Source organism: Ranitomeya imitator, chromosome 1 (assembly GCF_032444005.1).
Source record: "Ranitomeya imitator isolate aRanImi1 chromosome 1, aRanImi1.pri, whole genome shotgun sequence".
In the NCBI taxonomy this organism is placed as follows: Eukaryota; Metazoa; Chordata; class Amphibia; order Anura; family Dendrobatidae; genus Ranitomeya; species Ranitomeya imitator.
This window is the reverse complement of record NC_091282.1, coordinates 736,937,388-736,964,879: the sequence shown is the minus strand read 5'-3', so window position 1 is coordinate 736,964,879 and position 27,492 is coordinate 736,937,388. Positions and strand designations below refer to the sequence as shown.

Below are 27,492 nucleotides of genomic sequence, written 5' to 3'. Positions count from 1 at the left end.
GGGGTGATTTAAACTTTTATGTTTTTTTTATTTTTTTCACATTTTTTTAAACTTTTTTTTTTAACTTTTGCCATGCTTCAATAGCCTCCATGAGAGGCTAGAAGCAGGCACAAGCCGATCGGCTCTGCTACATAGCAGCGATCTGCTGATCGCTGCTATGTAGCAGAATTGCACGTGTGCTGTGAGCGCCGACCACAGGGTGGCGCTCACAGCGACGGGCAATCAGTAACCATAGAGGTCTCAAGGACCTCTATGGCTACAATGGAGACGCATCGCCGACCCCCGGACATGTGACGGGGGTCGGCGATGACGTCATTTCCGGCCGCCCGGCCGGAAGCGGTAGTTAAATGCCGCTGTCTGCGTTTGACAGCGGCATTTAACTAGTTAATAGGTGCGGGCAGATCGCGATTCTGCCCGCGCCTATTACGGGCACATGTCAGCTGTTCAAAACAGCTGACATGTCCCGGCTTTGGTGCGGGCTCACCGCGGAGCCCTGCATCAAAGCAGGGGAGCCGGCATCGGACGGTATAGTACGTCCGATGCCGGTAAGGGGTTAACTGCATAAAGTGTATGAGAACATGATGCGACACTATCACAACAGGTACTCTTCCTGGAATAAAAAACTTAATTTTTTCAAATAAAACTTTACGCTCCTGTTTTTCCACAGGCGCATATACATTAATAACACAAAAGCGAACATTTCTAAACTCAAAATTTGCCAACACACACCTCCCAACCTCAATCACCATATAGTCACACAAACTCACATCATTTCCCTTCACCAAAAAACCCACACCATCATTATTATTACAGGCACTCCCTGAACACACAGACGCACCATTAGGCCATTCACTCCCCTTCACATCATCCACAATCCCACACTCCTGCAAACAAAAAAATCCTGCATTTTGGGTTGCAAAAAAATCCAAAATGGCCGCCCACCGCAACCTGTTTTTAAAAACCCTCACATTTTGTGATGATTGCAAAACCCATAACATACACAGAAACAAAAATACTAAAAAAAAACTAAAAAAACAACAACCTACAAACAGGACATTACACAACTTACATAAAAAACATAAAAAAACAAAAATACTTTTAAAGGCAAATGCTATATACAAAAACACCTAGCTACTGAAACAATAGCACATAACTAAACAGTATCGCCACTGTCCTCCTCCACCATCTGCGCTGAGCAGCTTTCAGAGCCGCTGACCTCCATACACTCCTCCACACGTGTCTTCTTCTGCCCAACCTTCCTCTGGGGCACTCCTCCTTCAGGAACCTCAAAGTCACGGATTTGGACACCACCCTCCCTGGGACACTTTCGACCTCCAGGCTCCTCTTCTGAGGAGAAAACACCAATGTTTCTTGGGTCAGACTCAGGAATCAAAGACTCAGCCATCTCCTCCACCTCAGAAATATCAAAGTCCATCAATAAGCCCATCTCCTCTGCTTTGGTAACTGGGGCCTCCTTTTTTTAAAATTTTTATTAACCATAGCACGCTCTTCCTGCTTTACGGCTCTCCAGAATAATTTGTCCTCCTGCTCCTCCTTTCAGCCACCTAGACCTCCTGCCGTCTATCCCGCCATCTCTCAATCATAGAGGGCGGAATTACCTCAGCGCTTTGCTGCGCAGAAGCCTTGCTTTCCTCCCGCTTCCTCTCCTCCTCCCGTTTCTTGACCTCCTCCTCCTGCCTCTGCTCCTCACGTTTCTTCCTCCTCTCGCCTCTCCTCCTCTCTAGTTAGCCTCCACGGCCCACCATATAGACAGTCCTTATACAGGTGCCCTGTATTACCACACTGGTCACATTCACGTGGCATCGGACACTGAGCAGCCGGATGGTCCTCTTGCTTACAATTACGACAAACCGTGCCCTTCTCACACGTGTTTTGTAAGTGCCCAAATTGGAAACACTTCCTGCAGTATAGAGGCTGCCCTGCATACGACAGAAAGCCCCTATGACCCGCCACTAAAAAATTTGCCAGGGGATGGGTGAAACCTCCCAAGCAACTTGGGTCTTTCCTCAGTTTCACACGAAACACATATTTGCAATTGAAAATGCACAAACAATTTCTCTGTTTCTCTCCACCTTTCACATATTTGCAGTACCGAGCCAGGAACTGCTCCAGCAGACTTACTTCTGTGTAAGGATTATACACAATAACCGTCACTACGTTTTCCATGAGCCAAACAGAGGCTCCACTCGCAGTCCCTCCAGGCATGGGTCACCATCATGGTTTCTGACCGACTCAAACAGTTAGACAGAAAGGCTCACTCACAAAGGTAACATCGTATATACCTTGGTTGTGAAACTCGTTCACACTGAAAATATCAGTCCGATGAGCTCCAGCCTTTCCCTCCAGCAGGCCACGAACCACGAACACCACGTTGCTATTGGCACCACTTTCCACGACCACACGAATCGTATTCTTTATAAACATCTTTAGTCTTCACTGCCGATACGAATACCGCAGAAGAAAATTAGCAGCACGCTGCCAGGAAATACTCGCACCCTCTGACCGCGACACAAGATCGCAGCCAGAAGGCCGAGAAGCAATAACCAGAAATCGTTTTGCACTTGTGCCGCACCAAGGCCTAACACTGATACCCTTTGGGGAGATGGAGCAAAAGATTGCCCTGAGGAGGACATTTTAGCAAACCGGACGCCTTCACAATTACAGATCTGCTGTTTGTTCAAGCCTGTGAGTCACTCGTTTTTAATCTGCATAACCCCACCTATTGTAACCCTCCCCCTTCTTTGTTCCAATGTGCACTACTTACTGAGTGCCAGGAGGAGGTGCGCGAGAGGGAAATTCAAAAAACAAACTAGCGAGCAGCTGTCTTCCCTTAGCTCTCCTGATGCCGGGTATAGACCCTGCTGCCTACCTATCACCATGCTGCCCGCCGCTGTTCCAGCAGCAGACTGAAGAGGACTGCCACCGCACTGCTTTTTATAGGCCAAGTGCCCATTATGACACGTGAGGGTTCCGGACCATGGCCAAGGGCCCATTTGACACGTGAGGGTTCCGGACCATGGCCAAGGGCCCATTGTGACACGTGAGCGTTCTGGACCACGGCCAAGGGCCCATTATGACACGTGAGGGTTCCGGACCATGGCCAAGGGCCCATTGTGACATGTGAGGGTTCCGGACCATGGCCAAGGGCCCATTGTGACACGTGAGGGTTCCGCACGCAGATTCTATCTAATGCAGGCAGCGCACCAGGTTGCCAGAAAGCATTAGAATACTCACACAGGTGGAGATTGTGCTGATCTTGAATACGCTGCCTGAGACAATGTTTCCTTTCTTTAAATACATATACACCAAATTTAAAAGTCAGTGGTCCTCAAGAGGGAGACAATGTTTTACAAAAGAAATCATGCTGTCACAAACGTGGTATGTATGGCCGAACTACTTATGGGTTACCTAAATTAAAACACTAAGTACTGATAGCAAGGGGTCTAACTTTGCAGACGATACATTTGCAACACTGTAACAAAGGCCAAATACGTGTCCACATCTTCACACACCGGTTGCAACCAGTAGAGATTGATTGATTGATTGATAGATTTCAGATTGAATGCAATACAATGCTTGACATGCATAGGTGCAAACAATGCGCGCACAAAATGTTGCAATTGGTCAAGTTAAATCTAGCACAATGCATTTTGCATCTGAAATGTGCAACTTTGACCCTGAAAAGAATTCACATAATGGGTTAAAACACTTGTGCTGATTTCAATTCAATCTGTATTTGGAAGCCGGATCAGAGATGGCTATGATCGGTTTGCTAAAATACGGCCCCGCGCTGCAGGACACGCGTTAGTGGGGTATACGGCCCTGTGCTGCTGAACACACGTTAGTGGGGGATACAGCCCCGTGCTGCGTGACACGCGTTAGTGGGGGATGCGGCCCCGTGCTGCGTGACACGCGTTAGTGGGGGATGCGGCCCCGGGCTGCGTGAAATGCGTTAGTAGGGGATACGGCCCCGTGCTGGGGGACACGCGTTAGTGGGGTATACCTACAAACCAAGCCCATGGTGATCACATCCTAAAACTGGTCGGTAGCCTGCATCATAGTTGTGCCTTTGTGCCACCAGATCAAAAGAATGACACCTGTACCCAGTGTAACCTATGGGCCGCTCACATGAATCGAGTGCCCAAGTATAGCAGAGGGAAACTTGTCCAGTTTTTCCAGCCGCACAGATGACAAGGGTCAATAGAAGTCTATGGGTCTGTATAAAACACGTGCAGCACACGGATGACATCAGAGTACAGCCTGTGTGAGATCCATATGCCATCAGTATTTAACATTGCAAAGTATAAGGAGAAGCTTTGTCATTTTTCTTTACCGGAAAACCACTGATGACACGAGTACTTTTTTTTTTTTTTTTCCCCGTACCAGTTTTATACAGATGTGTGAAAGAGATAACATCATGGCCACTCCCTCTGAAACTGAATCCCTCCAAAACTAAACTTCCAGTGTTTCCCCTCTACTATCCCAGCTAAACCTGATATTGCAGTCATATTGAAGGATTCCCAAGCGCAAACTTGGGGACATATTTGACACAGAACTTCGCTTTATTTTCAATATCCGATCACTCGCTCAGGTCACCTGCATCTTAAAAACATCTCCGGAATCCAAACTTTTCTCACCTTAGAAACTGCAAAAACTCTTACTGTTGCTCTTATTCATTCTCGTCTGGACTACTGCAAATCTCTACTGATTGGTCTTGTTTGCTAAAATTTCTCCTCTCCAATCTGTCCCGAGTACAGCAGCCAAGGTCGTATTTCTATACAGCCACTTTACTAATGTCTCCAGCCTGTGCCAGTCATTGCACTGGTTACCCATCTGCTACATAATACAATACAAACATCTCTCTCACCCACAAAGCACTTCACAGTTCTGCCCCACCCTAGATCTCTCTAGTGATGAGCGAATACTGAAATATTCGGATTTGGGAAATCAGCACGAATACTTTCTAATATACATGTATTTGTACCGAATAATGAATCCAATGAGTCAAAGGGGACTCCAAATATTTTTCTGCTGGACCCAACAAACAGGTGTGGGGGCATGAGGAAAAAAAAAGCTGAAAGGGATGGGAAAGAGCTAAAACTACATGGGTACAGCAGGGTGAAGATGCCTGCATGCCTTCCTGTTCACATATGGTATTTTGGAATAATGTTAAAGGGAACCGGTCACTCCAAAATGGAAGTTCAGCTAAGCCCACCGGCATCATTCTGTAATGCTGTAGATAAGCCCCCGATGTATCCTGAAAGATAAGAAAAAGAGGTTATATTATATTCACCCAGGGGTGGTCCCGCTGCTGTCCGGTCCGGGGCCTCCCACCTTCATAGGATGACGTCCTCTTCTTGTCTTCAAGCTGCAGCTCCAGCGCAGGCGTACTTTGTCTGCCCTGCCGGAGCCGCAGCATGAAGACAAGAAGAGGACGTCATCGTAATAAGATGGGAGGCCCCGGACCGGGATGCCCATCGGATCGGACCGCCCGCTCAGGTGAGTGCAATATAGCCTCTTTTTCTCATCTTTCAGGATACATTGGGGGCTTATCTACAGCATTACAGAATGCTGTAGATAAGCCCCTGATGCTGGTGGGCTTAGCTCACCTTCCATTTTGGGGGTGACAGGTTCCCTTTAAGGCATTTTTTCCTTCATAATTACATGTATATAATGCAAAATAAAATATTAAAAATAATCTTTTATTAATTAAATACTAGTGATGAGTGAGTATACTCGTTGCTCGGGTTTTCTCGAGTGCGCTCGGGGGATCTCCGAGTATTTGTTAGTGCTCGGAGATTTAGTTTCCATCATGGCAGCTGAATGATTTACAGAGTCTGGATACACCGTGGAGAGCGATCTGCTGCCTGCAACATCCTTCAGCATGACCGGTTTGGCAGTGGGTCAGTAATGGTGAGGGGTGGCATCTTTCTGCAGAGATGATAATCCATTTGTCTAGCTCTGCTACATCTAGATGGCAGGCTGCATGATGCAACCATACAGCCTGTCATCAAAGACACTGAGCACTCCTATTCCCTGTCTGTGGGCACAAGCGTGAGAAAGTTCTCCTGCTCATGGTGCCATCAGACAGGTCCAGCGAGTTCACAGCCAATGAATTCACTTCAGCTATCTGACATCAGCGAGTATCGTGAGAAAATACTAATTGTATTTGTCACTGACATCTGTATATCTATCTATACTGTGTGTAAATACTGTATGTAATCCATCCCTTCTATTGCTGGCGGCTCCTGCTGCGATTTTACCCTACGCGGCTGCTCAATTGTCGGCTTTTTCTCTACACACATATTGTAATTATATATGTCACTGACATCTATGTATCCATCTACTCTATGTGTATATATCTATTCTGTCTTTTTTAACCGGTCACGTTGTGATTTTACTGTACGCAGCAGATGAATTGATATACCGTATTTTCTGCTTTTCAAGACGCACTTTATTTCCCCCAAATTTGGGGGGGAAATGGGGGTGCGTCTTACAAAGCGGATATACCGCTTACCGTTACAGGCTGGGATGAGGGGGTGTCCGCTGCTGCCCGCCACCGCGGTTGTCCGCTGCTGTCCCGGGAGATCCTGAAAACTCCGATGCTGCGGGGGGCTCTGGCGACATTTTGTGAAAGACCAGAGCCCCCCGGCAGTTCGTCTATGCGTTCCTGTATGACTGACTTCGGGAAAATGGCCGCCGGAATCTCGGGAGATGAGATTTCAGCGCTGAGATCTCATCTCTCGAGATTCCGGCGGCCATTTTCCCGGAGTCAGTCATACAAGAACGCATGGACGAACTGCCAGGGGGCTCTGGTCTTTCACAAAATGTCGCCAGAGCCCCCCGCAGCCCTGGAGACAGCCCTGCAGCCCCCGAGACAGCCCTGCAGCCCCGGAGACAGCCCTGCAGCACAGGAGCCCCCCTGCAGACACCCTCATACCAGCCTGCAGCACAGGAGCCCCCCTGCAGACCCCCTTATCCCAGCCTGCAGCAATGCTCCACTCCTGCCTCCAGCACCGACCCTGGGACCCTGATCCGCTGCAGCCACAACTCCTGGTGAGTAATAAGACGCATGGATTATAAGACGCCCCACCAATTTATTAAAAAAAGTTTTTTTCCTATTTTTCTCCTCAAAATTTGGGGTGCGTCTTATAATCCAGAGCGTCTTACAAAGCGAAAAATACGGGTATATCATTTTTTGTTTTAAAGAATATTTCCTTTGACAACATTGTGTAAATGACAGCGAATTGCTCTATGTAAAAGTTCATGTTAAAATCACATTGCAATGGAATGTAAATTGGATGCTAGGTGTAAAATAAAAAAAAAAACCAGGATTTTTGGTTGCTTACCGTAAAATCTGTTTCTCGGAGCCTTCATTGGGGGACACAGGAACCATGGGTGTATGCTGCTGCCACTAGGAGGCTGACACTATGCAAATAAAAAAGTTAGCTCCTCCTCTGCAGTGTACACCCTACCGACAGGAAGTAGGATATTCAGTTAGTGAGAAAGCAGTAGGAGAAGCAACATGTAAAAGAGAAAGAATATAATAATAATAAACTTTATATAGCGCCAACAAATTCCACGGCGCTCCATAGATTAACAGTTTCAAACACTCAGAGTGTTCAAAGAACTCAAACGTATACAGTAAACAGAGCTGTTAACTTGGGAGGGTGCTGTGTCCCCCAATGAAGGCTCCGAGAAACAGATTTTACGGTAAGCAACCAAAAATCCTGTTTTCTCTATCGCCTTTCATTGGGGGACACAGGAACCATGGGACGTCCCAAAGCAGTCCCTGGGGTGGGAAAAACAGACTTCCATCAGGTCCGAGGACTCACCACTGCTGCCTGCAGGATCCTCTGCCCAGGCTGGAGTCCGCCGTAGTTCGGCGAAACGTGTGGATGGAAGACCAGGTTGCCGCTTTGCAAAGCCGTCGGCAAAAGCCCCGTGACGTACCGCACTGGAAGCGCCGACTGCCCGGGTAGAGTGAGCTTTATCTCAGGAGGAGGCACTCTTGTTCTTGACCCGGTAAGCTTCGAAAGTTGCCGTTCTGACAGAGTGAGCAATAGTCGCCTTGGAAACCGGCAGGCCTCTACGCACGCCATCAGGGATGGCGAAAAGAGAATCCATCTTTCGGAAAGCGGCTGTGCTAGCCAGGGAGATCCTCACTGCCCTGACGAGGCCCAGCCTGTTCAACGATCACTCCAGAGGATGAGTCGGAGCTGGACAAAGGAAAGGTAGAACGATGTCCTCGTTGAGGTGGAAAGATGAAAACCACCCCAAGAAAAGAAGGAAGGAAGGAAAGAAGGCAGAGGCCTGGGACCACCCTGTCCTGGTGGAGAATCAAGAAAGGAGGTCGGCAAGAAATGGCCGCCACCTCGAAAACACGGCGGATCGAAGAGATGCACCTGAGAAAGGCCACCTTCCGAGATAGAACTGACAGGGAAAACTCCCTGAGAGGCTCAAAGGGGGAACCCCTAAGAACAACCAACACAACCTTTAAATCCCATGAATCCACAGAGGCCCTGTACGGAGGGACAGTGTGGGCTACTCCTTGAAGGAAGGTCGTAACCTGTGGCTGAGAAGATAACGCCTTCTTAAAAGGGAAGAAGAGCGCAGAAACCTGGCCCTTTAGGGAACTGAGAGCGAAGCCCGAATCCAGTCCTGCCTGAGGGAAAACCAAATGGAAGGCAGGGAAAAAGGACATAGGAGAAAAGCGGTTGGACTCGCATCAACGAAAGTATGCCCTCCAGGTAGGATAGTAAATCCTGCAAGAAGACGAAGGCTTCCCAGCCTGAATTATAGAGTGGCTCATCTGGGCCGAAAGGCCGGACGCTCTTAGAGCTGTGGAGTCCACAGCCACACCGCCTGAAAAGAAACGACGCACATTGAGGTAGATAAGGGTCTAATGAAAGACCCGTGTCCACCTCCTACTGACACTGAGCTAAACTGAATATCCTACTTCCTGTCGGTAGGGTGTACACTGCAGAGGAGGAGCTAACTTTTTTATTTGCATAGTGTCAGCCTCCTAGTGGCAGCAGCATACACCCATGGTTCCTGTGTCCCCCAATGAAAGGCGATAGAGAAATAAAAAAATTGTAAATAAAAAAAAAAACGCTTGACACTTGCATTGCACTCGCCAAACATGCTGGGTGGGTCACCCACATATACCGAAGGGGAATAGCTAATAACTCGCCCAGTAACAAATAACCCAAATACTGTACTATTCGTGCGAATAACGAACACTGCCGAATGTATTCGCTCATCACTACTTCTCTCTCATCTCTATCAGGCTGCCGTCACACTAGCAGTATTTGGTCAGTATTTTACATCAGTATTTGTAAACCAAAACCAGGAGTGGAACAAATAGAGGAAAAGTATAATAGAAACATATGTACCACTTCTGCATTTATCACCCACTCCTGGTTTTGGCTTACAAATACGGATGTAAAATACTGACCAAATACTGCTAGTGTGACGGCAGCCTCACACTACCATGCCATCCGTTCAGCAACTGATCTAACACAAAGAAGCTGCCAGCTGCGGATCTTGATGATTTGCCCAAGTACATTCAGTGCAGAACATTCCTCAGGCGACCCCCTTTGCAGATCAGTAACACATCTGTCCATCCTGTGTTTTCCATCATTCCGCGACTTCTCTTTGATGATACTATTTTAATGTTGAGGAGTGTAACTCTTATGACAGCAGAACTCTTTAAATGATGTAGATTGGCCGGCGTCACCCAAATCAGAGCACCAGATAATAAAATTCTTCCACTCACAGACTCCCACCCTTAATTGACAGAAGACAGATACAAGCATGTGTGGCCTGGTCCACGTATCATGTTTATTGATGTCATAAAACAATACATTTAGTGTTAGATCCAACCACAAACAGCAAAAAAAAAAAAAAAAAAAAAAGATCAATGGAAACAAAAAAATAAAATAAAAAATACAATTTTGCACAGTCTGCAACATACAATCACACTGAGCAGATGTTACACCTACAACAACCCTCTAAAAAAAAATAAAAAAAATGAAAGTTTCTAATTTTTTTTTTTACTAACTGAACTTCATGTATAATTCAGAGGATGTTAAATAAAAAAAAAGTTCCTGTTCGATGCAGTTTTGCTAGCGAAACACGATTCTTTATATTTTTCGCTTTGTTTCACGTTTTAATTTTTTTTTTTTTATTTACGCGAGCTTGAAATTTCTAAACCACGAGCGGGCAGGCAACATTTCATAAGGTTATAAAAAAATTGCCATTGAGTCTTTACACATTACAAGCAGAAATATCTTTTATCCAGAGTGGGTTCATACCATCTTCCATTAACAGCGTCTTACCACAAGAAATTGTTTTTTTTTTTTTAACTATATAAATCTACCAATTTTTCAAAGAAAAAAAAATAAATAAAAACTTGTGGTGATCATATTTCTTTGCTTTTTTTTTCTGTATTCTCTGCTGCGGCCGCTGCGTTCCAATACGTTGAGTTTACGTTGCAACATGCGGGAACAATGGGAACGACGTCAGGCCTTAACGTGATTTTTTTTTCTTTTTATAGACAATAGAAACTAAAAAGAATCCAACAACAAAAAAAATAAAATATATAAACTAAAACTTTTAAAAATGCATAATATATATTGCATGAAGAACCTGCTGGTATCTTTATTTTTTGTTTTCTTAAGAAAATATAGAGATTGTGCGATTGTGACTACAATGCACCGCTGGCAAAGCATTGTTTTCCTGTGTATGATAACGTAAGAGACGACACGAAGACACAGAGAGAGAGAGAGAGAGAGAGAGAGAGAGAGAAACTAATGGAATAAGAAAGGAACTGCTGAGGAGTCGGTATATTTTTTTTTTGCAATTTTTTTCTATCCTTTCAGCATAAAAAAAAAAAAAAAAAAAAAATGACCAAAAAGGTGCACTACTGACTTAATATTGATTATGATGTAGTACGTGGATTGGTATAAATGGAGCTGTAAAAGATTCCTTCTGTTAAAGAATAAAAAATAGAAAAGACGGCCGATTAGAGCGGCGATGGTGCGGGATTGTAGACAGGCTTCTAATAAATCAGATCTAGAAAATATAAATACACTGCTTTGGGTGGAGAAAGGTTCACAAGTGTCCAGAAGTGGGGAAGCGAGGATTAGTTAGCTTGATCGAGAGCTCTTAATAATTCTTCTCCCTGCAGCAGGTTCCTGTTTCCTTGGATGGGGGCATTCACTTCACAGTCGTAACTGGTCAACTGGGGAAGTCCGGTGCCATCCAATGACTGCCCAAGTAAACGACTGGCCATGTCTGCAAAGAAAGAAGTTCACAGGTAAAGCAAAACTTTTTCCCAAAATAAAAGTATTCTCTAATGGCTGATTAGCGTGTATGGAGACCTCCTGACTCTCCCCAACATCACTGGGCACTTGGCATTTTAGAGGATGATCCTTTTGTTTGCAGGGGAGATAAGTCACTGCCAGGGTTATCTGGCAATGGCTTTCTCCCACCGTAGAAAAAAAAACTCAGTCCAGATATATGGGGCAGTCAGGAGAGAAGTGTCAGATAAACGTAAATTCGGCAGACAGCTATCTCGTGTGTATGGCCATTCTTAATTGACCGTATAGGGCTTCTGGGAAACATGTATGATAGCCAATATGGCTGGCCATGATGTCATCACAAGGGTTGCCATCTACAAATCCAATTATTTATATCTGCAGTGCAGTAGTAAGGAAGAGGGAATCCATCACTGCCCAGGACACCTTGTCATCCACTTCTTCTCTTTTTTATTTTAGACGTCGGGCCAATCAGTCTGAGCACGGACCACCAATGCAGTCTGCCCTCGACTCTCCCGACCATATATTTCTATGAAGTTTTCACGCTCTAGTTTGAGAAACCCGTGGCCACTCTGTGTTGGAGTCTGATCTCAGACCGATTTGGACAGACGTCTGAATGAGCCCTTAGAACTAAGAAAGGAGTCTCCTATGTGCCCAATTACAGAGCTGCTCCTTGCAACAAGCTGTGAGGAACTGATCCATAGTATAATAAAGAGATAGTAGTTTTGGCTGAGCAGGCAAAGGGTATAAATTGAGAAAAAAACAAAAAAAAACAAATGCACACCAAAAATCTGCAAAAGTTACAAGCAGATTTGTCAGGGATTCTGTTGCAAATTTTACTCTATGAATTGCAAAAGGCGAAATCTGCACCAGGGGTCAACTTCTGCACAGATTCTTTTATGTAACTAGTGAATGAGATTTGGTGAAATCTCATCCATTTTGCTACTTACCATAATAAGCTGTGGATTTACTGCCCTGACATCCAGACTTAGTATCCAGTGTGGACATAGGATATCCCCTACAATGATAAGCTGTGATGATGAGGGGAGAACATACCTGTGGACAATAAGATAATTGTTCTCTGCTCGGCTCCAGTCGGGCGTTCGAGGTCAGCCCCTTTAACACGTTTCCACAGTGGCGAGTTCGGCCCTGGGTCGACAGTGGTTTGAAATAAAGTCCCCTGAATTTGGGGAAAAAAAGAAAAAAAAAAATTGTAAGAAACGATCGGCTGCTCATATATCCAATGCAAGATGTCTACAGTGCAGGCATTACTAATCAACTGGAAGAAAAACTTACAATTCCCACTGCCTGAAATAACGAACCATCATTTACGATTTTCCGTTTTCGCTGGGCATTATGTAACGCTATCATCTTTGGACTGACGTCCTCATCCATGACTGTAGATCTGGGAAATGCAAGAGAAATCTGTCAGCAGAAGTTCAAACATGCTGAGATACAACCTGCTGGCCCCCCATCATCATTTGCCAAATATGTAAAGAACATCAGCTGGTTGGCCAGTCCTGCTGAATTCGGCAGACCACAGGGGCCACTGTTACTCACTAAGCTGCAAATTTAGAGTAATTACCTTTTACTTAAAGGACTTTGTATATTTGGAGTTCCTGGGCGGGAGCGGTCTGTGTTTTCTGACGTCTTGTCTGTTCTTACAGGAGAACTTGTGCGACTGCGGCTAGCACTATATGGCGAGGATGGGGCACTGTGCACCTCTTTCATCACCTGGACGGGGGAGTGGACAATGATGGTCTTGGGGTCACTCATCGCTTCGGTGGTGATTGGTTTTAAATCAGTGGTGATGGGTGTGATGGTCGGCTGGAACAGATTGGTCATGTGTCCTAAAGGCTGAGGGGGCGCAGAATCACTCTCCAAGGCAGAAAGTTGATCAAAGCTTCTCAGCTGGAAGTCATCATCCATTGGGATGTAAGGAGCTAACATTTCCAGGTCTAAATCGGTTTCCTGTATAAAAGGAAGAACATGGTCGGTGTTTATATTCAATAAGTGGGAATCATTACCCTGAACACCATCACATTTACAGCCGGGCTCCGCGACCTTACACACAATGGATATTGTATTTTCGAGATAAGCGGATCTGCGGAGATTTGAATTTGGCAAGACAAGCGGATTTTACAGGGAAACTTGATTTTTAAAGCCAATCCCAGAGAAGGATGGATGCAACCAAAAAATAAAATAAAAATGTTAAAAAATAAAATAAATAAAAATCCTCATCTCACTTGTCCTGCATTCCTTGTAGCCCATCGTCCGCGCCTCTTCTCCCCCACCGTGCAGGATCCTTTTTGGCCACCTCATTCCAAGCCTTGGCTTCCGGAAGGTCTATTCCTCAGACATCACTTAGAGGCCTAATCTTGTTTGGAAGTCCTGGCCTGGAGTGAAGTGGCCAAAGAGGGTTCGCGTGATGGAGGAACAGGAGTCAGAGAACCGAACGCTGGGATGTGGAATAGGTGAACGTGTGCGGGTTTAACAGTTTGCCTGGCCATCTACAGTTCAGCAAACTGGTGGCCGAAGCAGGCCACTACTAAGCTGAATTTGTTTGGAGCGAATTACAGAAAAAAAAAATCCATCTTGAAAAACAAAAACTTTATCAAATTTATTCCAGTGGAATTGAATTCTCCTTGAATTTTACAATGTCTGGAAACTATGATACAGACTTCCACCATTCCCTGCTGTCAGGCCATGTTAGGAGTTGTAGTTTCGCAACAGCTGGAAGTTTTGGATTCCTGCTCCACATGACTCGCTTGTAAAATCTTCCTTCCTCTTCTAATACAATTGTGCTGGGAAAACAAAGATAATACACATACCTGTGTGGAGAATGGGGTCTTCGATTCTGTGTCTATTGCAAAAAGTTTCTCCACCAAATCCATCTTGAACGCCCTTGAGATTTCACTGTCCACATCAAAGCAGTACTCTGCGGGGGAACCGGGCTGCAGGAAGGACAAACTAGATGTCAAAATCCGAAAGGTGAATCCTATCCAAGACTTGATGAGAGCTAGCATGTCACACTCCAGGGCATACTTTTTCTCTATTATGGACTCTTATTTTCATTGTTGTGAAATTCTTAAAGGGTTGTACCCAAAATGCCATTGGACAACAGATAAAATATATTGCTTGCTTGGGGTACGACTGCCGAGAGCCCCTGTGATCCTCAGAACAAGCTCTGGAACTGGGCATGCAAATTCTGGATCTTAATGCAATGTGTTACCTATAAGTCTGCTGACTACAGCACAATCCCACAGATGGGGAATGGAGCAGAGTTCGGGTGTGCACACTTGTGCTCCAGGCGTTGTCTGGTTCCCTGGGTCCAGAGCCACCTTATTGTGTGGGTGGGAGGTACTGATCAGTGGCATAGGGTATAACTTACTATTTAAAAAAACAAACACAATGAAACTTGGTAAATAATCTTGATATACAATATCCTATTTTTTTTGTGTACAGAACCCTTTCAGATTTGTGTTGTCATGGTTACAGGCTGCCCACGGGGTATTTCTTTTCATTTGTTATTGCAGTCTCATTCTGCCAACATGTGGTGGAGCAGAAGAATAAAAACATATTCAACGAAGCGCTCAGACTAGTGTAAGGCTATGTGCACACGTTCAGGATTTCTCGCAGAAAATTCCTGAGAAAAACCGGACATTTTCTGCAAGAAATCCACAAGAAATCTGCTTGCTGTTTTGCCGCGGTTTTGACGTGCTTTTTTTCCGCACACTTCCCAATGCATTTTGTAGTGGGAAATCCGCAAAAAAACCCCGCAAAATTAATGAACATGCTGCGGTTTTTACCGCGATGCGTTTTTTTCCTCGGAAAAAAACGCATCATGTGCACAAAACATGCGGAAATCATTTTAAATGATGGGATGCTTATTGTATGCTTTTTTTTTTTGCGGTTTTATAGTGTTTTTATAGGGAAAAGCTGCGGAAAAACCGCGAAAAACCGCAACGTGTGCACACAGCCTAAAAGAGATTGAAGGCCAATACTCGCCCAACCCCCCACAGTTACCATTTAGATCATTGTCTCCAAAACTCCATGCTCATGGACCCCAATACGTCATGTTTTCAGGATCTCCCTAGTATTGCGCAGGTGAGAGAACTTATGACAATTTCTGATGCCTTGATAATGATAGCATCACCTGCGACACTAAAGAAATCCTGAAAACATGACAATTTCCATTGTTCCTGACAGTAACTGCTACTGCAATTTGTTGTGGATGTGACCCCCAGGAGCAGGCACCAAGTGGGACCCCTGTAAGCTTTGGAATGGGAGCATGTCCTACTTAAATTTTTTCAACAATTTGAGCTCTTTGCACATTATTTTGTTTTCTGCTAGACAACCCTCTTACCTCCTTCCATGTCTCATGTCTTCTTGCTACAGACACTGGCCTTGCAAGAACACAGAAGAATGGTGCAGTAAAGGAGGGTGGGGTACAGGAGCCAGAGGTCTGGGCAGATTGGGCCTTTCCCTTTACACAGATCTTGGCTCATCTGACCGCATTATCCAAGTAAACACTAAGGTTCCCTTGCTACATATGAGTTGTGTGCGCACCTCTGTGGAGCTCTGGCTGCTGAGGTCCGACGGGCTGGATGGTTTGGAGAGTTGCGGCATGGTGAATGCCACCAGCTCCAGCTGTTCCGGGCTCGATTCCATCTTTATCACCACCTCTCTATTTAGTGCCGGGTCAGCATTGCTGCGCAGAGGCTTTGGCTTCTCGGGAGCTGGGATGGGAGACACCAGCATGCTCTCTGGTGGCTTACTGGTCGGGTGGAGCATGACGTCGTTATACAAAGGAACCTCAAACTGCTGCTCAGAATCTAGTGACAAAAATACACAAAATTATTAGACTTTATAAAAGAGAGAGAATACCCACAAGACCCCAATGAGGACACCATCACCACTGTGCCGAGCACCAAACACCCACAAGAGCCCGATGATGAAGACCCCATCACCACCGTGCAGAGCACCAAACACCCACAATAGCCCGATAAGGAGGACCCCTTCACCACCATGCAGAGCACCAAACACCCACAAGAGCCCGATGAGGAGGACCCCATCACCACCATGCAGAGCACCAAACACCCACAAGAGCCCGATGAGGAGGACCCCATCACCACCGTGCAGAGCACTAAACACCCACAAGAGCCTGATGATGAGGACCCCATCACCAAGGTGCAGAGCACCAAACAACCACAAGAGCCTAATGATGAGGACACCAGATCACCACTACACTGTGTGCAGAATTATTAGGCAAGTTGTATTTTCATCACATGATACTTTTTATACATGTTGTCCTACTCCAAGCTGTTCAGGCTTGAGAGACAACTACCAATTAAGTAAATCAGGTGATGTGCATCTCTGTAATGAGGAGGGGTGTTGTCGAATGACATCAAAACCCTATATAAGGTGTGCTTAATTATTAGGCAACTTATTTGACGGGCTCTGAAAAGTCCAAAATTGTGAGATGTCTTGCAGAGGGATGCAGCAGTCTTTAAATTGCCAAACTTTTGAAGCGTGATCACCGAACAATCAAGCATTTCATGGCAAATAGCCAACAGGGCCGCAAGAAGCGTGTTGGGCAAAAAAGGCGCAAAATAACTGCCCATGAATTGAGGAAAATCAAGCGTGAAGCTGCCAAGATGCCATTTGCCACCAGTTTTGCCATATTTCAGAGCTGCAACGTTACTGGAGTCACAAAAAGCACAAGGTGTGCGATACTAAGGGATATGGCCAAGGTAATGAAGGCTGAAAAACGGCCACCTTTGAACAAGAAACATAAGATAAAACGTCAAGACTGGGCCAAGAAACATCTTTAGACTGACTTTTCAAAGGTTTTATGGACTGATGAAATGAGAGTGACTCTTGATGGGCCAGAGGCTGGATCAGTAAAGGGCAGAGAGCTTGACATGTTACACATGCTGTGGCATTGCCCTAGATTGTCCGCCTTCTGGACAGTTGTATTGAATCGGATTGAATTGAAATATAGGTGTGTAATTCCCAGAGACCCTTTGGTCTGTATATTAGGTTATGTGGAAGAAATAGCAGCGGTATCTATGGTTAAACTGGCGATTGCTTGATTGTTATTCATAGCAAGGAAATTGATAGCTCGGTTCTGGATTAGAGAAGAGGCTCCGACTAGACGAGACTTTCTTACGCAGGCGGATCATATAATATTATTGGAAAAAAGTATATATACTAAGAGAAATAAACTCGATGCATTTCAAAAGATATGGCAGCCATGGATAGAATGGAATTAGATTTGTGCGGAGGATGCATAATGTTATAGATGATGTTCATACTATACAATTGTATTTGGCTTGGGAAGGAATATCAGATGGGAAATGAGGAAGGCACTAAGGGGGTCTCGAAGGGAGGGGGAGTTTTGTTCATAAAATATAGGATTATATGTGAATGATAGCTTGATGTCATATGTTATAATTGTTTTCCTTAATAAAAATGTATCTGATTAAAAAAAAAGGGCAGGGAGCTCCACTCCGACTCCAGCAAGGTGGAGGTGGGATACTGGTATGGGCTGGTATCATCAAAGATGAACTTGTGGGACCTTTTCGGGTTGAGGATGGAGTGAAGCTCAACTCTCAGACCTACTGCCAGTTTCTGGAAGACAACTTCTTCAAGCAGTGGTACAGGAAGAAGTCAGTATCGTTCAAGAAAAACATGATTTTCATGCAGGACAATGCTCCATCACATGCCTCCAACTACTCCACAGCGTGGCTGGCCAGTAAAGGTCTCAAAGAAGAAAAAAATAATGACATGGCCCCCTTGTTCACCTGATCTGAACCCCATAGAGAACCTGTGGTCCCTCATAAAATGTGAGATCTACAGGGAGGGAAAACAGTCCACCTCTCGGAACAGTGTCTGGGAGGCTGTGGTGGCTGCTGCACGCAATGTTGGTCGTAAACAGATCAAGCAACTGACAGAATCTATGGATGGAAGGCTGGTGAGTGTTATCATAAAGGTGGCTATATTGGTCACTAATTTTTTTTGTTTTTGCGTGTCAGCAATGTTTATTGCTAAATTTTGTGCAGTGATATTGGTTTACCTGATGAAAATAAACAAGTGAGATGGGAATATATTTGGTTTTTATTAAGTTGCCTAATAATTCTGCACAGTAATAGTTACCTGCACAAACAGATATCCTCCTAAGATAGCCAAATCTAAAAAAAAAAAAAAAAACACCCCAACTTCCAAAAATATTAAGCTTTGATATTTATGAGTCTTTTGGGTTGATTGAGAACATAGTGGTTTATCAAAAATAAAAATAATACTCTAAAATACAACTTGTCTAATAATTCTGCACACACAGTGTAAACAGCACCAAACACGCACAAGACCTGATGAGGACCACTGTACAGAGCACCAAACACACACAATAGCCTGATGAGGAGGACCCCATCACCACTGTGCAGAGCACTGAACACCCACCACTAGAAGTGAAGTCCAGTGCAATGATCTCATCCCCAGCATCCGGAGCAAGAACAGTCAGGGATTCTGGTTCCTTCTTCAGTTCATCAAACAAACTGTTGGAGATTTCATCATCTTTATGCAGGTCAGAGAAGATGGTGGACATCTTCGTGTCAGCAGACTCCGGCGGCACTAGAGCCGACTCTGTCTGGCCGATGGATAGTATGAGGTCTTTCTCTACAATGGCACTGGTTAAAAAAAATAGATGCAATGAAAAAGGCATAAAGATGAAGAAACTAGAAACATCAGCAGTGATTCTTTTCACCCCAAACACAGCAGTCTGCCAAAGATATACAGCACTTAAAGGGATTCTCCAGGGATAGAAAAAAAAATGTTACAGATACAGATGCTTGTGAGCATGTGCAGCAGGAAGCTCCACCACTGTGTCTTGGATACAATCTATACCAACTACTTGCAGGACACAGCAGCGAAGCTTCCTGCTGCACATGCTCACAGGCACCAGACCCATTCATAGTCCACGTTTTTCTGGAGATCCCCTTTAAGCAGGCCAACACATGAGCCATTAGGTCATCCAAAAAAAGTAAAAAAAAAAAAAATGTAAGAGGAGTTTAAGCACCAGCAGGTGACGATCTAATGTGCAAGGGGGTATCCTGATTGCCTGTTGGCAGATGTAGGTGGTAACCAGGATCAGGCATACTATATTATTATTATTATTTATATAGCACCATTAATTCCATGGTGCTGTACATGAGAAGGGGCCAGAGAGGTAGATCTGAGTGTCATCGGCATATAGATGGTACTGGAAGCCATAGGACCTTATGAGTTGCCCCAGGCCGAGTGTATAGATTGAGAAGAGTAAGGGTCCTAGGACAGAGCCTTGAGGGACACCAGCAGAGAGGGGGCGAGATGAAGAGGTAGTATGGGAGTAGGAAACGCTAAATGTGCGGTTGGCAAGGTATGAGGAGATCCAAGATAGGGCAACGTCTTTGACACCAAAAGAAGAGAGGATCTGTAGTAGGAGGCAGTGGTCTACTGTGTCGAAGGCAGAGAACAGGTCTAGGAGGAGGAGTATAGAGAATTGTCTGTTAGCTTTGGCTGTAAGTAAGTCGTTCGTAATTTTGGTCAGGGCAGTCTCAGTGGAATGGTGGGGACGGAAGCCAGATTGTAGGTTGTCGAAGAGAGAGTTAGATGCAAAGTGAGAGGAAAGTTCAGCATGGACGTGCTGCTCAAGGTGTTTGGAAGCAAATAGGAGCAAACATATGGGGCGATAGCTGGACATAGCGCTTGGGTCAAGGGATGGCTTTTTGAGGATAGGTGTGATTGTGGCATGCTTGAAGGCAGAAGGGAAGGTACCAGAAGTTAGTGAAAGGTTGAAGAGATGGGTTAGGTATGGGATTAGTGTGGTGGTGAGGTTGGGGAGGAGGTGGGATGGGGTCAAGTGCACAAGTGGTGAGGTGTGATTTGGAGAGAAGATGAGCAAGGTCCCCTTCAGAGATTTTGGAGAGTGAAGTTATGGGGTTTGGGCATTGGTCTGGCATACAAAGGGGTTGTGGAGGTTGGACAACAAAGACTTGCCTTGTTTGGTCTATCTTATTTTTGAAGTGCGTGGCAAAGTCCTCGGCAACGATTAAGGATCTTGGAGGGGGCAGTGGTGGGCAGAGGAGGGAGTTAAAAGTGTTGAACAACTGTTTGGGGTTGTGGGATAAGGAATATACGAGGGTTGTGAAGTAGGTCTGTTTAGCAGACGTGAGAGCTGATTTGAATGCCAGTGTTGCTTGTTTGAGTGCAGTGAAATCATCTTGTGAATGCGTTTTCTTCCAACGCCATTCTGCAATTCTGGATACTTGCCGAAGCTTTTTAGTGATGTTATTGTGTCAGGGTTGTCTATTGGTTTGTCACACTCTGCTATGCATGACAGGGGCGACCGTGTCAATAGCTGATGCAAGAGTGGCATTGTAGAAAGCAGTGGCAGTGTGTGTAGTGGAGTGAGGATATAGAGGACAGTGGTAGGATAGAGTCAGAGAGTGTGTTGGTGTGTAGGTGTGCGAGGTTCCTGCGTGGGTGTGCATGGTGCTGGACATGGGTGACAGGTGAGGAGGACAGTGATGAGAAAGTGAGTAGATGGTGGTCAGATAGAGGGAGAGGGGAGGTTGTGACGTTAGATAAGGAGCATAAACGGGTGAAGACCAGGTCTAATGTGTGTCCGTCTGTGTGGGTGGCTGAGGAGGACCACTGAGTAAGTCCAAAGGATGAAGTAAGGGACAGGAGTTTGGAGGCTGCTGACTGGTGGGTGTCAATGGGGATGTTGAAGTCACCCATGATAATGGTGGGAATCTCAGCAGAGAGAAAGTGAAGGAGCCAGGTAGAGAATTGGTCAATAAAGGCAGTGGTGGGGCCCGGAGGTCGGTATATGATTGCCATTTGGAAGTTGTAGGGGGAGTAGATGCGGACAGAGTGGACTTCAAAAGAGGGGAGGATAAGGGAGGGTAGAGGTGGGATTGGGTTAAAGGTACAGTTGGAAGAAAGGAGAAGGCCCACTCCTCCACCATGTTTGTTGCCAGGGCGAGGAGTGTGGGTGAAGTGGAGGCCTCCGTAACATAGTGCAGCAGGGGAGGCTGTGTCAGAGGGTGTCAGCCATGTTTCGGTGATGCCCAGAAAGAAAAGATTACGAGAGGTAAAGAGGTCGTGAATCACGTGGAGTTTATTGCAGATGAAATACTATATTTCAATATGCCTGACTACCTTGTGACTGCTGTAGATATATGGCTCCTAGAGGAGCTTGGCACAGAATGACACGTTTATGGGGGAATCGGGGTGGATGATGTCGGCTGAACGAGTATATGGCCGACAACTCTTTTCTTCACGTAGCAGGGCTGAGTTGGTCATCAGCCATTACCTTTGTGCGATGGGTAAATTTACCTGTAGGTCCAGGAATAATCCCGATCCATTATGGTATCATGGGGACAAGATGAGCTCTGCTATGTCTGGTCATTATGTGACTACACATGACCCCTGAGATGACAACGGCCCGGCTGGCACTCACCTCAAGACGTAGTTGACGCACACAATGCACTGAGGTTGGGAGTTCTTCGTGTTGTAGATAACGGTGGCTTGTGTTTCCACCCACACAAAGCCCCCTTTCTTGGCCAGCATTCTGTACTGCCCAGTGGTCACTTGTCCCTTGGTGAACACTAAATGAAGAGCAGAACACAAGTCTCAATTTAGTATGGGCAACAAAAACGGTAGAGGTATAAAACATTTACTATGTAAGCCCTCATGTGTTCTTATAGGGGCTTCCAAGTTTCAGAAAACATCAGTCCTGTAGTTTGTTTACTCTGCCTCACTCACCCTCCCCAGGTCTGGCACTGAGTCTCTGACAGAAATAAGCTAGGCTCAAGTATACAAGAAGAACCAAAAATAGGATATACTGAAAAAGCGGGTTCTTATATTAAATAAAAAATAACTTTTATTAATTATATATCTTTAAAAAAAGTGCAAACATATAGTGCTAACAAAGGTGCAAAGTGCATACGTACAACATGGAGACACATAAAAATATGAGTATATAACCGCAATGAAAGATATCTTACAGTATGCAAGATAGCACACCAATATCTTATGCAGACACAGGCTAGAGACTATGAATCCGTATATCTCTAGATCTCACGTCTTTATTACCACAACTGTTATACTATGGCAGGATACCGTACCAGCAGGCTGTGTTCAATGTCACCACTACGCCTTTAAATAACTGCTGTTGCAGTATACAGGTATCTCTACCCAGCGGTATATACCTCTTTCTCATGCTCTGCAGACCTAAATGACCCTGTAGTCATCCAACTGCCCTCCGTTACCAATATATTGGGGCAAAGACATTTATAGAGTCACATACGTAATATCAAAACCAGTGATACTCATCTGTCTTCTGTTGGACATGCTTAAAGGACCAGGTGCAGTATTGAATATTAGTAGCCCATGTGATCAGTCATTCAAATTCGAACCACATTATTCCTTATGGGCTCTTGTTCTTGTACAGTGCTTCCCAACGCGTTTCGTATATATCATACTCATCAGGGGATCATGTCACATATACAGATCATGCGTGAGCATAGAGCTATAGCGGACCCACCGCCATCTCCTTTTATATGTGGCTGCACGGCGTCCTTTCCTCTCTGATTTCCGGACGCCGGGCACCTCACTTCCGGTGTAACCGACGACTCAGCACCCTGGAACAGAAGAGAACGCAGACTTCGTTCCGGATATTCTGACGTCGGCGCATCTTGCCGTAACGTCATATCCGGTGGGCGGGCCTACCAAATGTCACGCCCACAGAGCGGTGCCTGCTAGCGCTTAGCGCTTTTGTAGGTGCATAGAGCCGAGGAACATCATCTCTCTGACCTCCTCTGCACCCCTACATCTTCAAGGGGGAAAAAACACAAGTCCCCCAGAGCCTTTTATAAGAAGTGTACATACAGGCTTACCTTACCAAAATACGCTAATGACACCCCATGGTATGTGGTATACAGGACCTCGGATAGCAGTATGTTACACCCAGAAAAAAAAAAAAAAAAAAAAACATACTGCTATCCGAGGTCCTGTATACCACATACCATGGGGTGTCATTAGCGTATTTTGGTAAGGTAAGCCTGTATGTACACTTCTTATAAAAGGCTCTGGGGGACTTGTGTTTTTTCCCCCTTGAAGATGTAGGGGTGCAGAGGAGGTCAGAGAGATGATGTTCCTCGGCTCTATGCACCTACAAAAGCGCTAAGCGCTAGCAGGCACCGCTCTGTGGGCGTGACATTTGGTAGGCCCGCCCACCGGATATGACGTTACGGCAAGATGCGCCGACGTCAGAATATCCGGAACGAAGTCTGCGTTCTCTTCTGTTCCAGGGTGCTGAGTCGTCGGTTACACCGGAAGTGAGGTGCCCGGCGTCCGGAAATCAGAGAGGAAAGGACGCCGTGCAGCCACATATAAAAGGAGATGGCGGTGGGTCCGCCATAGCTCTATGCTCACGCATGATCTGTATATGTGACATGATCCCCTGATGAGTATGATATATACGAAACGCGTTGGGAAGCACTGTACAAGAACAAGAGCCCATAAGGAATAATGTGGTTCGAATTTGAATGACTGATCACATGGGCTACTAATATTCAATACTGCACCTGGTCCTTTAAGCATGTCCAACAGAAGACAGATGAGTATCACTGGTTTTGATATTACGTATGTGACTCTATAAATGTCTTTGCCCCAATATATTGGTAACGGAGGGCAGTTGGATGACTACAGGGTCATTTAGGTCTGCAGAGCATGAGAAAGAGGTATATACCGCTGGGTAGAGATACCTGTATACTGCAACAGCAGTTATTTAAAGGCGTAGTGGTGACATTGAACACAGCCTGCTGGTACGGTATCCTGCCATAGTATAACAGTTGTGGTAATAGAGACGTGAGATCTAGAGATATACGGATTCATAGTCTCTAGCCTGTGTCTGCATAATATATTGGTGTGCTATCTTGCATACTGTAAGATATCTTTCATTGCGGTTATATACTCATATTTTTATGTGTCTCCATGTTGTACGTATGCACTTTGCACCTTTGTTAGCACTATATGTTTGCACTGAGTCTCTGCCACTACTGCTGGCATGTTAACGTCTGCAGCACTGCAGCCAATCAGTGTACTGAGTGGCTCTGCCAACTGGATGTCACAAGCAGTTCGGAGCCATTTAGCTCAGTTATTAGCTGCAGCGCCATCAACCTGTCATCAGCGCTGCAGACAATAACAGATACCAAAGCAGCAGCTAAGACTGTGCCTTGGACCTGTGGAGGAGGAGTAACCAGATTGTTCTTTTTTTTTTTTTTTTCATTATTACTTATTTTAACCCCTTTATCCCCGAAGGTGGTTTGCACGGTAATGACCGGGACAATTTTTACAATTCTGACCAGTGTCATATTTATGAAGTAACAACTCTGGAACGCTTCAACTGATTTCGGTGATTGAGACTTTTCTTTTGACATTTTGTACTTAATGATAGTGGTAAAAATTTCTTCGGTATGACCGGAGTTTGATAAAAAAAAAATTTAAAAAAAATGGAAATTTGGCAAAAATTTGTAAAATGTCGCAAATTTACAAATTTTCATTTCCATGCCCTTAATTCATCAGCACAATTTTGGAACCTATTTTTTTTTCTGTTAGGAAGTTATAAGGGTTAAAAGTTGACCAGCGATTTTTCAAGCAAAATTTACAAAACTTTTTTTTTTTCTTAAAAGGGACCACATCACATTTGAAGTTGCTTTGAGAGGTCAATATGACAGAAAATACCCAAAAGTGACACCATTCTAAAAGCTGCACCCCTCAAGGTGCTCAAAACCACATTCAAGAAGTTTATTAACCCTTTTGGTGATTCACAGGAATTAAAAAAAACAAAAAAAAAAACACAACTTATTTTGACAAGGGTAACAGGAGAAACTACACAACAAATTTTGGGGTATATTTTTTTCCTGAGCATGCAGATACCCTATATGAGGGAGAAAACCACTGTTTGGCCACACAGCAGGGCTCAGAAGGGAAGGAGCGCCATTTGACTTTTTACATGCAAAATTTGCTGGAACAACTGGCAGACGTCATATCCCATTTGGAGACCCCTGATGTGTCTAAATAGTGGAAAACCCCCACACACAAGTGACTACATCTTGGAAACTAGATCCCTCAAGGATAGTATTTTGATGCGCGGTGACCACCTTGAACCCCCAGGTGCTTCACAGAAGTTAGTAACATTGAGCCTTGAAAATTAAATAAATAAAATAATAATTTTCTCCACAAAAATATTATTTTGGCCCCAATTTTTGCATTTTCATAAGGGTAACAGGATAAATTGCACCATACAGTTTGTTGTGTAATTTCTCCTGAGTACCCAGATACCCCATATGCGGGGGAATACTACATTTGAGGCACAGTGCAAAGCTCAGAAGGGAAGATGTGTCATATTGGAGTTCAGATTTTGCTGATATGGATGGTTTGAGAGTTCCATGTCACATTGGCAGAGCCCCTAAGGTGCCAGAACAACAGAAACCCCTGTATGTGAGATCATTTTACAAACTACACTCCCCAATGAATTTATCTTGGGGTTTAGTGATCATATTGACTCCACATGTGCCTCACAGAGTTTTATACCACTGAGCGGTGAAGAAAGAGTAAGTTACATTTCTACAACTAAAATGTTGGTTTAGCCCCAAATTATTAATTTTTCTAAGGGCTAATAGGAAATTTGATTCAGGCACAGTGAAAGCTCAGAAGTCAATGAGCGCCACATTTTACGGTTTACAGGTGCCATGACCCACTGGGAGAGCCCATGAGGTGCCCGAGCAGCAGAGCTCCCCATAAGTGACCCAATTTTACAAACTACACCTCTCAATGAATTCATCTAGGGGAGCAGTGATCATATTGGCACCACGGGTGTGTCACAGAATTTTATACCATTGGGCAGTGAAGAAAAAAAAAACTGCATTTTTACCACCAAAATATAGTTTTAGCCTCAGATTTTACATTTTCACACAAGACGTAGGTAAAAACAGCACCAAAATTTGTCTCACAATTTCTACTGAACGTGGCAATACCCTATATGTGGCTGTACACTACTACTTAGCCTTACGGAGAGACTCGGGAGGAACGAAGCGCTATTTGCCTCCTGGAGCGCAGATTTTCCTAGAACAGTTTGCGGACTCCATATACAGAGACCCTAATTGCTAGAAGAGCAGAATCCACCCCTCAAGTGATCCCATTTTGGAAACTATACCCCTTGGGGAATTTATATACAGGTGTAGAGACAATTTTGACTCCATGGGTGTTTTCCAGAAACAAGCAACAGTGGATGTAGCTGATTGAAAAATGCAAACTGCCGCTGTAGTGACCAGTACGTTATGCTCAGCTGATTGTTCTGGAGATACGCACCTGTAAGTTAGGTGGGCTCTCATCGCTTCAGAAATGCCAAACGCAGATGCAATATGTGCTTTAGGTACACTGTGGGGCTCAGAAGGGAGGGGGCATTTGAATTGAGAACGGAGAATTTGTTGAATTTCTTTTGGCGAGTGAGGAGCCATTTCGCTTTTCAAGAGCCTTTGTGCTACCAGTAACATGGAAGCCTCCTATATTTCCATTAACAGATAACGGACCTGAGTGGGGACTTGCTTTTTTGTGGATTGAGACGAAACTTTTATTGGGAACATTTTACATAACGTTTGGGATGACATTTATCCGGCGCTCTACGCTGACCACTTAACTTTGTGGTTTCCATCTAAATCTGAGTGACGTGATTCAGATGAAAACTCTGAGGGATCCATTTACTATAATGAGGCAGCAGAGTTACTCTGGACTGGCTTTTGTTTAGCGGTGTCCTTTTCAGAAGTGCACAAAACTGTGGCCGACGTCACTTTTATGCAATCCTAGAAAGAAGGACACCGCCGGATCACAGGTCAGACGGCGTCCACAGTGCCTCCATCTGCCTCATTATAGGGAATCTTCCACCAGAAGTTCCATCTTAATCATGTATTTCAGAGATTTACACAAACCCCAATGCAAGAGCTCAACGCAGAGAGTAGGATAAATATGCACTGAGCCTTACTGCGATCTTTGGGAGGTAGAATGTAAATAATCAACATCATGTGAAGAATTGGTTTTATTT

General features: G+C 44.8%; 1 protein-coding gene across 1 annotated transcript in view; it reads right to left on the bottom strand.

The window, feature by feature from the left end:
* Positions 1-9,842: 9,842 nt before the first annotated feature.
* The window catches only part of HIF1A (hypoxia inducible factor 1 subunit alpha), a 76,570-nt gene continuing 58,920 nt past the window's right edge, over positions 9,843-27,492 (bottom strand). The window contains exons 8-15 of the mRNA XM_069733696.1: positions 21,847-21,994; positions 18,804-19,030; positions 15,912-16,177; positions 14,174-14,296; positions 12,928-13,313; positions 12,639-12,747; positions 12,399-12,522; positions 9,843-11,319 (exon numbers count right to left, since the gene is read on the bottom strand). Of these exons, the coding sequence (XP_069589797.1) occupies positions 11,168-11,319; positions 12,399-12,522; positions 12,639-12,747; positions 12,928-13,313; positions 14,174-14,296; positions 15,912-16,177; positions 18,804-19,030; positions 21,847-21,994 (1,535 nt within the window). The 3' untranslated portion in view covers positions 9,843-11,167. The remainder of the gene's footprint in view (positions 11,320-12,398; positions 12,523-12,638; positions 12,748-12,927; positions 13,314-14,173; positions 14,297-15,911; positions 16,178-18,803; positions 19,031-21,846; positions 21,995-27,492) is intronic.